This window comes from Rutilus rutilus (assembly GCF_951802725.1).
Source record: "Rutilus rutilus genome assembly, chromosome: 1".
Lineage (NCBI taxonomy): Eukaryota > Metazoa > Chordata > Actinopteri > Cypriniformes > Leuciscidae > Rutilus > Rutilus rutilus.
The window spans coordinates 48,926,108-48,942,663 of record NC_140209.1 but is presented as its reverse complement, the minus strand read 5'-3'; the positions used below and the strand labels follow the sequence as shown (position 1 = coordinate 48,942,663).

Genomic DNA, 16,556 nt, shown 5'->3' with positions numbered 1-16,556 from the left:
ACTGTGTTCATCAAGCTTAACCCTTCGAGCCTGTTACCCAAATTATTGCAAAAAAAAATTTGCAACAACAACATATCTATAGCATCACACAAATAGGGGTATTAAACTGTATTATTTAGACAGTCTCAAATTCAGGTAAAACCAATGACAATTATGTTCTGAAGGTTAAGCACCTCCTATCATCAATCTTAAAAGGAAAAGCTTTTTTTTTAAAAGCTACTACTCTATAATTTGTACCCTAATCGTGTAAGTGAGTGTATTATTAACACAAGACAAGACTGAACGGTTAAACTGCGTCTCTCGCATTGTTTACACCGGTGGTCCTCCCTTCCCCCATACACTCATCCCTCTTTTCTTTCACTCCATCCCCCTCTCTCAACTCCTCCTTCTCCCTCACTACCGCTATTTCCAACAGCTGATTTCCAGACCAGAGAGAGAGGAACACGGCGAGACAGTTGAGGTTTGAGATCAGCAGGAGCAGAAGATTTAAAGCGAGTAGAAATGCAGGGCGAGCGCTGCGATCCGCAACATCCGTCATGAAGATTTGAGCTCCGCTGCCGCTGCCATCAGCTCCGAGAGGTTAGCCGCTGTGCTAAAGCTAACTTTACAAACAACTGTAGCCAATAAACCTACATTACCAGCCTTCATCACGAGTTACAGTTCGCGTTTCCCTTTCTTTATGCACTAGGAGGGGTTGTATTCACTTTATGTTATTATTTTCGCTCTGAATGCATAATGTGTGCATATAAACATCAGATATAGGTCACGGAGCAGATTAATTAGCCAGCTAGCCAGAGGTAACGTTAACGTTAACAGCTGGTGAGGTCGTGTTAGCTACATTATCATTAGAGTTAACTAGCTTGAAAATGACATTAAACTAAACTAAACAAATAGAAGATTGAGATATGTGTTGGCAGACTTCTGTGGTGTGTGGAATGGCTTATAGCAGCTTAAATATTAACCTTGTAACGAGTTGTGTGATTGCAGTGTAGCTTGTTAGCTTGGATATATAGAGGAAAAAGAGCACCATGCGAACAAAGATGAGGAACCAAACTGATGTTAACTTTTCAGACATGTTGCAAGTTCGTTTTCTTATTTTTTTTGCAGGCTATTTAAACTGATATAGCCGATAAGGGTTCTGTCAGGCCACCGACCGAGCACATGATTAAAGTACATCAACCTTTGGCATGCAGTTGGTCTAGTAATGTTTCTGAGTGACCTGCGCTGTTGCAATGCGGCTGCACTGTAACTGAACGCTGGCTCTAAGAGACAACTTGTTTGTGTTGCCTAATATTTGACAATTTGTTTATATTTAATGTTTTATTTATAGTTAACTGTAACCTAATTCATTTTGGGCTGGTTAATTGTTGAGGAAGCCTTTACCTTAATGTACTTACATACTACTGTATTGCCATCAAGACTGTTCAAACAATGATGTTGAAAAAAAAAAAAACAGTTACATTTGTATGATACATACACTTAAGCTTAATATTTCCAAAAGTATTCAATCATTACTTACACTCATCATGTCATGATGAAGTTGTATGCGACTATGAATGGCAAGCCCAAAAACACACCATAAAAGTGGTCCATACAACTCATTTGCTATATTCCAAGTCTTCTGAAGGCATCTGCCAACTTGTGTGTAAAGAACAAGCAAAATTACAAAGCATAATTCACTGGGGAGAAACTCCCCCTGCATTTTGAATGTCATGTTCCACCCCATATATTATGAGAAACATGAGAACTGATGTAGCAATGTGTTGAATGGCAACATATTTGACATGAATAAGATTCGTAAGCTCTAGTGGATGTGAAGATTTTCAGTTAATAATGGCTATTTTGTTCCATTTGTATTCCATACATTTTTTTTTAACTATATGAGTAAATAACAAATTTTAGTTTTTTGTTGTCAGTAATATGTCACTTAGAAATTCAGAATAATTTAGACATTTTTAATTTTATTAACCCACTGTTGAGAGTGTACATAATCAATTTAAAGCGATAGTTCACCCAAAAATGAAAATTCTGTCACTGACTCAGTATCGCCCTCATGTTTATGTAAAACCGTATGACTGACTTTCCTCTGGAGAACAAAATAAAACATTTTGAAGAACGTTGGTAACCCAAACAGTTTCTGTTTCCGTTGACTGTTGTATGGACAAAAAATGCAAAGTCACTGGGAACCAAAACTGCTTAACATTCTTCAAAATATCATAATTTGTGTTCAAGAGAAGAAGGAAATGCATACAGTTTTGGAACAATGCGAGGGTGAGTAAATTATGACAGAATTTAAATTTTTTGGTGGGCCATCACTTGACTTTCTCACCCGTGTTTGTTCTAATGTAGGATGGCGTTCCATGGATCCACTCGGCCGACAGTGTGTGGTAACTTGTTCCCTGGATCAGACTTAGGCCACAAGTATTTTTGTGTCAACGCCACGACCGGCACTACCTCAACGGGCCTCTGTGCAACACCAAATCCCACTGGACCCAACGCTCCAGCTGGGACTCCTAGACACCCGGCGTCTCTCGGGGGCAGCGCAGGCGGAGGGGCGGCCATCCCGCAACCTCACAGTAACCCAGCAAGTGAGGTTCCAAGTCCTGCTGAAATGGAGCCTGATCGACCTATCGGTTATGGTGCATTTGGGGTGGTCTGGTAAGTCCTGCTGTCATCCCAACACACACATTTCTGATGACTCTGCCCATGTAGGCTCTCTACCGTTTTTGAAAGAAGTTTCTATTATATTTTAATACATTTTAAAATGTAACTTAAAATCTTATTGACCCCAAACTTTTGAACAGTGGTTTTATATATTACACACTCACATTTTCTTCAATAATGTTAACATCTGGTTGCCCTGTTGCATTGCTTTGGTAGGTCTGTGACGGACCCTCGGGATGGGCGTAAGGTGGCTCTGAAGAAAATGCCGAATGTCTTCCAGAACCTGGTCTCCTGCAAACGTGTGTTCAGGGAACTCCGGATGCTGTGTTTCTTTAAACATGACAACGTAAGTTTTGCGGGCTGAAAAGGGAATCATGCATGCATTGATTGATTGCTGAGTGGGTGTGTGTGTGTTTTTGCAGAGTTTTAGAATTTGATTGCATGTTTTTTTGTAATGATGGGAATTTGCTTTGGCAGGTGCTGTCTGCCCTTGACATTCTCCAACCTCCACAAATCGACTGCTTTGAGGAGATGTATCCTTCATACCCACATTTTACCTAAATCGGTTCCCATCTGAAACTTATTTTCTCTGTATTATTTATTATAAATGCCTATGTAATAAGGGGATTAAGTAATTTATTTGTTTCTGTTAGTAGTGGGTGACACTATGTTCCAACTTGTATAGTCTTATACTATCACTAGCTATGTTTCCATCCAAAGTTGCAAATTTGGAATATCACATAAAACATTGTGTTCAAGAGAACAGAACCGTCACTTCCTTGGAAATTGGTGCAAAATATCTTTAAATAAAAATGGAAGTTGCTGCAATCGGGGAAGCCACTGTGGCTATTTTTTCCTACATCATAAATTACTTCCGCCTCAGTGCGCACAGACAAAACGCAATAAACGCTCTCATGTTATCTTACGTTTGGATGCCTGGTGTTTGGGAATGCAAACGTGTGAGGCTTCATGAAGGTCATTATGCCAAATCATTTTGATGACAGACTTTTGGCTCAGGCATTTCAGAATGATCAAACCCACATTTGAGATACTGTGCAATGAAATTGGTCCACTGGTTAGTCCAGTTATCCAATCACATCCACTGTTGAGGCAAAGCCATGTGAGTTTTTGTTGTGCATTGAAGGATTTATTGGGTAAATGTGTTTCCATTGTAGTTTAAGCACATGGCTTACCGGATTTTAAAAAAGTATGCGCCTTAATTGAGTGCATACGTTTATTTATTTTTTAATTCTTTATTTTTTAGAATTTATGCACATCTTGGCATTTCCATACTGCTTTTTTTCATGCGATATCCCAAAATGCGCTTAAAAATAGGTGGATGGAAACGGAGACTTTCACATTGGTAACAAAGCAACGTAGACATGGAGTAATAGCAGACCAGAACATACAGTGTAAAGAGTTACTTGCTGTATTAATATAGAGTGTAACTTGTATATCTGTGAGTTGGAAATTCATTTATAACAGGGCTCGACCGCTTCGAGCATTTGCGACTGAAAATAGACGTGTGTGTGTGAACTCTAAAATATATTTACCGTTACCCCTGTAAACAAAGCAGCTACTTTTTGTTTCTGACCAGAATTTAAATGTTTTAAACAGCCATTCAGATTTTTTTACTATGGTGTTCATCACAAGAAATACTTAAATATTTAAAGACTTTGGCTAATTGGCAAAATGTATTTTTATATTGAGAAAAAAAGTTATTAAACCTGTTGGGAGGGCAGCACTTTATTGTAACCTAATTCAATACGTGATAATACCTTACCATGATAAAAGCTTCAATATATTACGAAAATATTTAAAAACCTTCTGTACTTTTTGTATTCTTCTTATAATGTCTCCTCATATACCCTTATTAAGCTAAAATACATTATTTGAAAAATTTGCATTGTTCCCTTAAAGTTATTTTTAATGGGCTTCTAAAATTTTCAGCTTACGAACACATGCGCTCCTTGGTAAAAAAAAAAGTAAGCGTCAGGCCCTGCCCTTCTAATACAAATTGTACTGTCTAGTATGTTAAACTCTAATGTAGCATTATGTGAAGGTGTTTTTGCACTTATTAATTTATGAATATCCTGGTTTGTTTCCAAAATGAACACCATGGCAAGTGCCAAACGCAAGTGAAAATTAGCTTTGGCGAGTAAATAACACAGTTTTATTTGCCAGTTGGAAAACTAACTGTATTAGGAACTTTAACAGATTTTTTTTTTTTTTTTGATTCACATGGCAATGATAATCTAAAAATACTGGTATTTTCTTTTTTTGGTTACCCATTGCTAGTTTCCCTCTTGTGTTCTCATAGTAGATGTTGTTATTGTGGCTGTAGATGTTTTGCGGGTCAGTTGTGTTCTTAACTGAGTCTGTGGTATAGATACGTGATCACTGAGCTCATGCAGAGTGACCTACATAAAGTCATCGTTTCCCCTCAGCCTCTCACCACCGATCACATCAAGGTGTTCCTCTACCAGATACTCAGGGGTGAGTTCACATCGGCATATGTTACTTTGGGATAATAATTCTTTTTTTTCTTTTTTTCTTTCGGGGATCAGGAGTATTTAATCAGGACGGATGAGAGCTTGGTGTGTTTTGCGAGCGGGCCTGGGTTGCAGAACGGGATTATGTTTGAACTTGTAATCGGCCTGGAAAACTTTAATCTTATGTTCTGAAAATAAAATTTGTTAACAAATTCCTACTGAACTGTTAATCTTGTTTGGGGCAATTTTGACTCTCGTTGCTGGGAGAGTCAAGCAAACGTGTGTGACCTTTGTGTGTGACCAGCTGAGAAGCATGTGTGCAAACACACCAAGGAACTTGGCAGCATCTGACAGTGACGTCATTGGAATGCGTATAATTAGATGTGCCACAGGTGCATCTTCAGGTATCACTTTGTCTGAAGAGAAGTCTGGGCATATCCTCAGCTCGGGAATGAAGCGCAGCATCTCGTTCCCGCTTTCTCAGGGAACAGGGTTACAGTCAATTAACCCAAGATGTTCCCTTTCAAAAGCTTCTCTCATTGCGCTGAGTTAGCACTTTGGGAACGAGAATACCAGAGAGGTGATACTTTGGGAGACTCAGAGAGAAGTAGAGGGGACATTGTGCCTCTTGAGAGGTGAGGAGGTCCAACTCTGCTTCTTAGATTCTTTCCCAGATTTGTTTTACTACCTCTGGGTGGAGTTTTTATTCCCCATTTGGCACAGTTTGTCTGTACAATAAATCTGCTCCCACATTCAGATATCCAAGGATATAAATCGCTCTGTGGGACAGGAACTCGACCTGAGCCCAGAGCTGCACTAGCCTGTTCAGATGGCGCGAACGCAGACCTCCCTGGCGATTTGTATTGGTGACTGCCGCAGTGTTGTCCACCCGCACTAGGACATGGTAGTCCCTGAGCTATTGGAGGAAGTACTTCAGGGCCAGAAATACAGCCATCAACTCGAGGCAGTTGATGTGCCAATCGAGATGATGACTCCCTCCATGTCTCTTGGGCTGGATGGCCATCTTAAGACCGCTCCCCAGCCTGACTGGGAGGCGTCTGTCGTTAGCATTTTGCGACGGCAAGACGCACCTAGTGCTAGGACCCAAGGCTAGGAATTGGGGTCTGAGCCACATAGCCCGGCTATGGCCACATAGCCCGTTCGTAGCCCACGGCACCTAACCCTTATTTGCCCTTGGATGAAACTCCCTGGCTTTGAACCACAACTGAAGTGGTCTCATGTGCAAAAGGCCTGTAGGCATCACTGTGGACGCAACTGCCATGAGACCTAATATTCTCTGATACTGACGAACAGTAAGGTCCTGACCTGGCCTGATGTTGCTTAGGGTGTTCAGCATGGTCCCGATACGTGCGGGTGACAGTCGTGCCCGTATTGTGACCGAGTCCCATACAACTCCTAAGTACATCGTCCTCTGGGCAGGAGAGAGAGCGCTTCAACCCCAGAGAGACAAGATGAGCTAGGACGACATCTCAATGTCAAAGTGCAAGCTCTTGAGACTGGGCCAGTATCAGCCAGTCGTCTATGTAGTTCAAAATGTGGATGCCCTGGAGTTGCAGAGGAGTTAGAGAGGAGCCAGCGCTGCATCCATGCATTCTGTCTTTGTGCAGGGTGACAGGGCCAGGCCGAATGGAAGAACCCGATATTGGTAATCTTCACCCCCTAAAGCAGACCTCAAGAACTTCCTGTGTTGTGGCAGTATTTCTATATGAAAATATGCGACCTTGAAATCAATCATGACGAACCAATCGCAAACTGTATCTTGTAACCTTTTCCTACTCTCTTTAGGACCCAAGGAGAGAGACCCAGCAGTAGCATCCATTTTGCCAAGGTCTCTGACAGGGGTACCAGTTTCAATATTTCCTGTTGAGGGGATGCTGAATGTTGAGAGTATTTTAGAGATGTTTACATGTTACATGTTACAGTAGTTTAGAGAGAGACAGAGACTCCTCACCCACAATGCGATCGTGGTGCTGCCCCTTGGAAATGAGCAAGGCGAGTGCGCACTTCTAACAAAGAGTGACAAACACGGTACGGCTTTGTAAGGTCTGAAGACAAAGAATACCTGAAGGTGTACCTGTGGCTCATCTAATTATAGCCTCTGACGAGCACTCATTCCAATAACTTCACCGTCAGATGCTGCCAAGTTCACACACAAAGGTGTTCCCAAAGCGCTAACTCACCGCAGCATTGAGAGAAGCTTTTGAAAGGGATCCGTAATATTATGAAGACTATTACAATTTAAAACATCTGTTTTCTACTTTAATATAATTTAAAAACATAATTTATTCCTGTGATGGCAAAGGTTGTTTTTATTGCTGTTGTTGTTTTTTGCATTTTGCATGGCAAAAATAAATACATAACTGTACTTTCTTGTGTGTAATAAAGAAGTAATAAAACTTTTAGGGGTCTTTTGCATATGAAAAAGTCAGATCCTCCTTTCTTTTTTTTCTTTCTTTTTTTTTTAGGGGGATTTGTTTTCCATGCCTGCCTTCCACATTTATCCATGACACCATTTTTTGTTTTGTACAACCAAACTAGTGGATACACAGCACCTTTAAAAACATGGGTGTTTGTATTGGCAAGTGCAGGAAGTCTTGATTTTTCTTAGTCGGTAGTAGTGTTTATGTTGTGTGATATGTTAGTATTGTTCCTCCTGTTCATGTCCTTTATGAGGTGTCCTCTCTCTTTCTCTCAGGGCTGAAGTACCTGCACTCTGCGGGCATTCTGCACAGAGACATCAAACCAGGGAACCTGCTGGTCAACAGCAACTGTCTGCTTAAGGTACCACACTGCACATGTGCTCAAATGTACTCCGTCAAATAATAATGGCAAAATGAGAAATGTCACTTTTCCTTCTCATTTAGATTTGTGACTTTGGCCTGGCACGAGTGGAGGAGCCAGATCCTTCTCGTCACATGACCCAGGAGGTGGTGACGCAGTATTACCGTGCTCCAGAGGTTCTGATGGGATGCCAGCATTACACTTCAGCTATAGATGTCTGGTCTGTTGGGTGCATCTTCGCTGAGTTGCTGGGCCGGCGTATTCTTTTCCAGGCTCAGAGCCCCATACAACAGGTAATGGCATACACTACCATTCAAAAGTTTGGGGCCCGTAACATTAAAATATTAAATAAATACTTTTAATCTGAAAGGATGCATTAAATTGATCAAAAGTGACTTCCACCTTGTTACAAAAGATTTCTGTTTCAAAAAAAGCTGTTCTTTTAAACCTTCTCATCAAAAAAAATCCTTTAAAAAAGAAAGAAGTATCACATATACACAAAAATATCAAACAGCGTAACTGTTTTCAACATTGATAATAAGAAATGTTTCTTGAGCAGCTTTTTTTAAGGATCATGTGACACTGAAGATGGGAGTAATGATGCTGATAATTCAGCTTTGCCATTACAGGGATAAACATTTGAAAATACATTCAAATAGTAGACTTGTATTTTAAATTGTAATTATTTCACAATATTACAGTTTTACTGAATTGTTCATCAAATAAATGCAGCCTTGGTGAGCATAAAAGACTTAAATCGTACCCACCAAATACTTTTAAATGTTAGTGTATAATAAAGAATCATCTTTAATAAATTAATTAAAAACCTTGCTAAAATGAAATTGTTTTCTTAATTCGATTTTGAAAAACGGTATTAATGAAAGTGTCTTTTACTCACGTTTACTCACTCAGTTTCTCCTCTCTTTTTCTCTCAGCTGGATCTGATCACTGATCTTCTCGGGACTCCTCCTCTTTCTGCCATGGCATCTGCGTGTGAAGGAGCTCGAGCACACATTCTTAGAGGACCCCACAAACCAGTTCTGTAACCCTGTCTTACAATGATTTATAAGTCTTTAAATATTTAATACTAAAAAAAAATCCTCAAATCAAATACAATATTCCATATTCTTTAATTTGTGCTTTCTCTCCCTTAGCCGTCATTGTCTGTTCTGTACATGTTGTCGGATGGGGCAACACATGAAGCTGTTCATCTTTTGTGCCGCATGCTGGTTTTTGATCCAGTGAGTATGATGTATACGTTTTGACTAAAATCTTTTTGGGGTAATTTTTTGATAGCCTACACTTAAAATAATAGTTCATTTTAGTCAGTAAACGCGTCATAACATTCTTCCACATTCTTCCATAAATGGTTAACGCTCACAAAACTGCAGGAAGCACACTGACCAATGTTTAGATGTTTTTGGGGATGAGTTATTCTTAATAACTATATTTAATTATAAATGTTATAAAAAATATAATAATTTGATCTATATTTATTAATATATTAACATTTTATAACACACCTCTCCCTTACATGACCATTTTTATCTTATTTTCACTAAGTTTAATGCTAACATTTTCACTTTTCTACTGTCCAGTGATAATTTGGAAAGAAAACGCGATGGAAGCCTAATGTTAGTCAGTATAGCAATAAATGCAATTTAGATTGTGTGGAAAGGGGCAATTCAATAACACAGAGAATGTGTTTTTTCATTCCATTGCGCAATTTTTTTCATCATTTTTAATGTAAACTTCACCCTAGACATTAATGACTGTTGCGCTCTCATCTCGCTTCCATACTTTTGCAGAGTATCGTGCATGACACGGCTTTCTAAAACGAGGCACTCACAAGTTACTAAGGCGTTACTAGACCTGCAAAACGCATCCTATGTGAATGGCCCCTAAATGATTAAAAGATAAACCGCGCATGCTTATTTCAGTCCTGTTATTTAAGCAGACAGTTTGCCTCATTCCTTCAGTGTAACCGCATTAACAGCAAGCCAAAGAGGTCAAGGTTTCAACTGAACTAGGCTATAGGCTACGTAAGCATTTTAAACACTTACATTGTTCTTGCTCCGTCCATGCAATAAATGCACGTTCTTAAATGAGCGGGCTTTCTCATTTCATCTTGGTATGATTCAAAAATCTAATTAGGACTGTAGGCTATATTAATATTTAGGCTACAAGTAAATACGAAGATCCAAATATTTAGAGTCGGTAAGATTTATTTATTTTTTGTCGTTGAAAGATTCACATGAAATGAGGTTTACATTTGCTGCATTTATTTGATTAAAAATACAGTAAAAACAGTAATATTGTGAACTATTATTACAATTAATATTTATATACTGTACATTTCAATATATTTTAAAATGAGGTTTATTTCTGTGATGGCAAAGCTGAATTTTAATACGCTGATTTGGTTGTAAAGAAACATTTCTAGATGAAAACAGTCGTGCTACTTACTATTTTTGAGGAGACGCTGATGCATATTTTTCAGAATTTTTTGATGAATAGAAAGTTCAAAAGAACAGCATTTATTTGAAACTGAAATCTTTTGTGACATTATAAATGTCTTTATTGTCTCTTTTGATCAATTTAATGTGTCCTTGCTGAATAAGTTGTAATCTTACTGACCTCAAACTTTTGAATGGTAGTGCAAGCTTCATGTTCTTTTATATACAATGATAGTTCTTTTTCTATATTATTTTGTAGTATGTTGTTGTTGTTGTTGTTGTTATAATTCTTATTCTGTGTGTCTCCATCCATAGGTCAAGCGCATCACGGGCAGTGATGCTCTGTCTCATCCGTATTTGGATGAGGGTCGTCTGAGGTACCACACATGCATGTGTAAGTGCTGTTACTCAGTGCCCAGCGGGAGGGTGTACACCCGAGACTTTGAGCCGCCTGCAGATCGACCTTTCAGCCACAACTATGAGCAGAGCATGCACTCGGTCTGGCAGGGCAAAGGTGACTCTCTTTTTATCACTCTGGCCCTTTGTTACAATATTAAACTTCATCTTCTTTTGACATGAAGCACCTATTTTGATGACCCGTTTTCTCTCTTCATCTCAGAGCTCATCCATCGTTTTATAACAGAGCACCAGCAAGGCAAACGAGTGCCTTTGTGCATCAATCCCCAGAGTGCAGCCTTCAAAACCTTCATTAGGTCAGTGCAAGAACAAGCGTTTTTTGTGACAAACCTTTTTCAAATACATGCACTCAAAATGAACAATGATATGGAGATGTAATATTTACTCATTCTTGTAGTTCATTTGATAGTTGCTTAGCTATAAGATTTATTGTTGTTATTGTTGAATTTTTAAATGCCTGGTGTTAATACTGATATCTAGAGCAGGGTGGTCTCTATAACAAATATTATTTTAAATAAATGTATTTTATATAGTTTATATTTTATATATATGTGTGTGTGTGTGTATATATATATATATATATATATATATATATATATTAATAATGTATTGTTGTTGCCTGTTGTTGATACCATTAAATATAAATAAAGCAGCAAAATAAATATAAATGCAAATAAATATTTGTATAAATCTATATAATGATGAAATTAGGTAGTAGTAGTAGTTTGGGTTAGTTCACCCAAATATTTTAATTCTGTCATTTACTCACCGTCATATTCCAAAACCGTAAGACTTTCATTCATCTTCAAAATAAAAATTAAGATTTTTGACAAATGAACCTCATTGGTTCTTGCAGAAGCTCAGACGTGCTGTGTCACATGAGAATGAACCTCATTGGTTCTTACGGAAGCTCAAACATGCTGTGTCACATGAGAATGAACCTCATTGGTTCTTGCAGAAGCTCAGACGTGCTGTGTCACATGAGAATGAACCTCATTGGTTCTTGCAGAAGCTCAGGCGTGCTGTGTAACACGAGAATGAACCTCATTGGTTCTTGCAGTAGCTCAGGCGTGCTGCGTAACATGAGAATGAACCTCATTGGTTCTCAGATTTCATTTAAAATATCTTCATTTGTGTTTCGAAAATGGACAAAAGTCTTACAGGTTTGGAACAACATGAGGGTGAATAAATAAAGCAAAAAATATTTTTGCTGTCTCAAGTCATTGTTTTTCTTACTTTCTGTATCAGATCCACAGCCTGGCATTCGTCAAAAGTATCAAGGAAAGAAGAGAGATGAGGAATGAGGTGTACACTGGGAAATGTGGATCATAGGAGCAAGCTTGCATTGGAGATGACTGAAGGATCACATGCTTTTGAACGCATTCTCAGCACTCTTTCCGAGTCAACATGGGGATTTCTCAGAAAAACATTTTTCCAGTTCCACTTTCACAACACTGATGAATAATGCTTCTGATGCTGCTGAGAACAGTTTTATACTGACTATGTGCTTAAAGATTATGGCAAATAGTGTTTTCCACACAAAAAAAAAAAAGAAAAGAAAATCTCATGGATTGTTGAATTTTGACTAAATGAGCCAACGTCAATGTTGTGCAATACAGATATCTGGAATAATGCAAATGATGAGACTGCGCTGACCATGATTTCACTAACAGATGAGATGACAGTGCCCACAAGTCCATAGCATCACCCCCGCGGCCATCTTTAACTGTGGCGTATCTCCAAATTCTGTCTATAGACTTTTATCACTGTGTTCCTTTTCTGGGTTCTTAAAATTCTGGTAACCAAAAGTTCCAAAAGTCTTCTTTCTTAGTTACGGTTTCCTCATTGAACGGAATGCTTTCTGTTCATTATCACTCAATAGTTTTTCCTTTCGGTTATTATTTTCATTTTATTTAGTTTTTGGGGGGGATTTATTGTGCAGATTTCTTTCTAATCTCTCTACATTTCTAATGAAGCATCCTGTGCAAACGATCCTTGAGCAAATGCATTAGTTTTAGAGTTGTATTAGAATGCTGTATAGGGGTGATGGCGTCTTGTGTTTATCTGAGGAACGTAGGTACTGTGCTGTTCCTGCCTGAAGCATCTTCCCAAAGCCCCCGCCCCCCCCTCCGGCCCCTCCTCCTAGGACCAAACGAGATTGATATCAGTATCCTGCTTTCTGATTGGGCGAGGCTCTGTAGGCAGAGAAGATAGATCGAATGTTATTTATTTTCTATTTTTAATTTATTGTCTTGTCGAACTTTTTCTGTGTTGTGTTAGGCGGACCAGGTGCGTGGGTTTCATGGCAGCATGAGCAAGTCATGTGGTCCGTGCGTGTTTTTTGAAAAACCGCAGCTTCGGGGAGTTTAGGGAATGTGCAGTGTTGTACTATTTTGAATATTTCATTACCTCAACCAGCCCTCAGTTCACTGGGCTTGTGTGTGTATAGACTGAACCCAATCGTTTATCAAAAATGTACTGTAATGCAGCCGAATGACGTCAAGTGTGTGTGTGGAGCTCCTCCACTGGGCAGCAATCTCTTCCTGAATTGTTTCTGAATCGATCTGCTTTTCTTTTTCCTTCAGAGTGAGGGATTGGTGGGGATGGTGGCTGGTGGGTGAGTCTTATATGCTTGTTGGAGAAATGCTGCTGTTTGTGTAATACCTCCCTGACTCCTTCGTAAAAGTAACACGTCTAGAGCTCAGGTTTCATATTATACAATATGGACTAGACTGTAGACACTGTAGATGTGGATCCAGGCAGAGTTACTGAATACAAGCAATTGTTGGTGCTCTCTGGGTTTATTGCAGAAGGCCGAATTCTCAAATGCCCAGTACTGTAAGTGTTTGCCACCTACCAGCAGGTGGCAACAAAAGCGCAGGGCACGATTGGATGCATCAAGGCTGTTCCTCATCAATAATGTCTCTCAATGCATGTGTGTATGGACTTCACTTGGATTTGCAAATTGCAGTGCATTAGTTGTTTTATTTTAGAAACTTTTTAAATGTGCTGTTGCTATTTAATTTTATTATAGGAACATGTTCTTTTTAGGTTTTGTTTTCATGTATTGTGACCAATTCTTTTAGGTTTTTGGTTTTAATCTTTTTTTTTTTTCTTTTTTTTTTTTTTAGTTGGTGTTTTTATGACCACTTTTGCTATTGTGTTGGTAGAAAAACTAGCAAAATAGTGACCGGAATGAAGATCAGTGGGTTGGTTTAGTCGTCTTACTGACTGCCAAGCAGAAAGTGAACTTTTTAAGTAAATGGTAAATTTCCTTTAGTCGTAAGATAATAGATGTTAGACATTTTTAAGATGAAACTGAAAACTTGGTATTCGTGTTAATGACTATTATGGCTTTGATAATATGATTGAACAGTTGTTTTAAGATGGTTTTTATTTCTTGTTATCTGTTTTATTAGGTTTTCTTTTCTTTCTTTTTTTTTTTGTCTTTGCATTTTAGAAGAAAATATGTTTTTGGACTTTTTGTGTTCCCAACAAATACTTGAAGTTTTTAAGAAAAAAAAAAAAAAGGATACGTGGATTAGGATAAAATAGACATTAAAGAGACAGACACTGGAAACCTTGCCTCTGCATCTTATTGGCTTGTCATTACAATTATATTCCAGTTCAAGGACAGAATTATGATATTTCAATTACAAAGATTTTGAAGAGGTTTTGCAACTATTTTGGCATGAAATGAAAATTCTCCATATCTATTTTCTAATTGCGTATTATAGGACTTATTGTGAACGATTAATTTATGCATGTTTTTTTTATGTTTTGACCTAGTAATGTAAAAAAACATTTACGTCACAATACGGATGAAAAGATCTGTCTGTTTCATTTGTGACTTTAAAATTAAGTGATTTAAAAGTTCTTCTAAAAAATCTTTCAATCTTGAGTTGTAATCTTGATCATGACACATTGTTATTTGTCAATGTCTGTTCAAGGAAGACTTTCTAGAATAGATTCACATGACAAACTTAAATATCAGAAACTGGTCACAAGTTACCAGAGTCTTACAACAAATAATATATTTATGACCAAGGGCCTTAATGTATAAAATGCTTTGTGTATGTTTCATCCTAAATGTATATATACACACACACACACAAGTTTTTAGATTTGTAAAACCGTATTTATGTCAGAATCTGCACCTGGTAAACTTGATTGTAAGGACATACGCAAGCTTTATTTCACATGTTCTGAAGTCCCTGAGGTAACTATAAATGTTGCTTAGGATACCTTGTTGTGACTATATCTCCATATAATTTCCATATGCATATTGTCTTTCAGACAAAAAAAAAAAAAAAAACGAGTAGCTGACACATTGCAGGAGTCTCCAGCACAGATATAAGAGAGATTATACTGCTAAAATCAGCCATGTTTTCCACCCAGTAAAACTATTGTTAAGAATAGAAAAAAGCTGAGATGTAAAATTGGATATTGACAAAATGTGTAGCAATTTTGAAAAAAGAAAAAGAAAGGTGCTGCCCATTTTGTGCACAGTCTTCCTCGCAAAATTCTGTGGATCACTTAAGGGACTTTTACAAATATAAAAAGCGCTAAAAGCTACATTTTCTAAAAGCATTATGTTTGGCAAATGAGACTTTTAGGCTCCAGGGGCCTGGTGGAAATAAAAGGACATTTTCCATTAGCACTCTATTTATAAAAATAATAATAATAATAATCCACTTGGCGTATGCACATACAACTGGTGAGAACTTAGCACTAACCATCTTTCCCATCAGGAATATTGCATAAAGTAGAAATATAATTACAGCTATAATGTGAAACACACTGCCCATTCAGCTGATATTGTTTTTTGCTGCATAACATTGTCATGTCAGAAACTATTATCTTTTAACAAAAGTACAACCCCATTTCCAGAAAATTGGGGACATTTTGTAAAATGCAATTAAATCGAGAATCTGTGATTTGTTAATTCTCTTGAACCTTTATTTAAATGACAGGTGTACAAAGAAAATATGTCCAATGTTTTCACTGACCAACTTAATTGTATTTTGTAGGCTGTACTAATTTTGATTTTGAATATTGCAACACACTCCAAAAAAGTTGGGACAGAGGCGTGTTTACCACTGTGTCACATCACCTTTCCTTTTGCACATAATTTGTTGCAAAGAAAGCTGGAAACAAAGATGATCAGGTGAAATAACAATTTTTTGTCAGCAAAGCAATGAAAGCATCTGCAGCCTTATCACCTTCTCTCTTCTCAGGTTTCTCTTTTTTTTTTTTTTACCACAGCAGTTCCCCATTTTTAGTTAAGCTAGTTCTTTTTTGCAGGAAAAAATGGCAGATCTATTAATATTTTCTTAGAGAGCAGCAGCAATATGCAAACAAGGAAAAGGCAAATAAGCAAGTACTTCGTTGCAAGAAAAACAGCAATCATCCATTTTTTGATGTTTTATCATATATAGGCCTATGTATATTTTATATATAATATAATTTTTTTAGAGAAATGAAAACAGGTTGCACCACAACCATTATTTGCACTCGCACAAATGCTCCTAAATATTTTTTTTAGGTCGCACAGATTAAATTTCAGGAGCATATGCGACCAAAATGGTCGCAATTTTGAGCCTTGTGTATATATATATATATGAAGAGTTCAGATGCAAAAGCCTCTAAGTGCCATCTGAAATTTTCTTCTTGAATGATCATTTTTATTACGCTCGTATAATTAAGTTCAGTAATTTCACTTAAA

General features: G+C 37.8%; 1 protein-coding gene across 1 annotated transcript; it reads left to right on the top strand.

Annotated features, from left to right (window-relative positions):
• The first annotated feature begins 293 nt into the window (after nt 1-293).
• On the top strand, nt 294-14,416 carry nlk1 (nemo-like kinase, type 1). Its single transcript, XM_084424869.1, has 12 exons — nt 294-579; nt 2,350-2,658; nt 2,881-3,010; nt 3,142-3,197; nt 5,054-5,160; nt 7,873-7,958; nt 8,042-8,251; nt 8,894-8,995; nt 9,113-9,199; nt 10,730-10,928; nt 11,034-11,127; nt 12,080-14,416. The coding sequence occupies exons 2-12, from the start codon at nt 2,351-2,353 to the stop codon at nt 12,126-12,128; spliced, it is 1,428 nt and encodes a 475-aa protein (XP_084280995.1). The 5' UTR covers nt 294-579; nt 2,350; the 3' UTR covers nt 12,129-14,416.
• Nucleotides 14,417-16,556: the final 2,140 nt, after the last annotated feature.

Coding starts and splice junctions, on each gene's coding strand:
- nlk1 (XM_084424869.1), top strand. CDS start 2,351: ATGGCGTTCCATGGATCCACTCGGCCGACAGTGTGTGGTAACTTGTTC. Junction 3,198..5,053: donor ATCGACTGCTTTGAGGAGAT/GTATCCTTCATA, acceptor TCTGTGGTATAG/ATACGTGATCACTGAGCTCA. Junction 8,996..9,112: donor TTAGAGGACCCCACAAACCA/GTTCTGTAACCC, acceptor TCTCTCCCTTAG/CCGTCATTGTCTGTTCTGTA.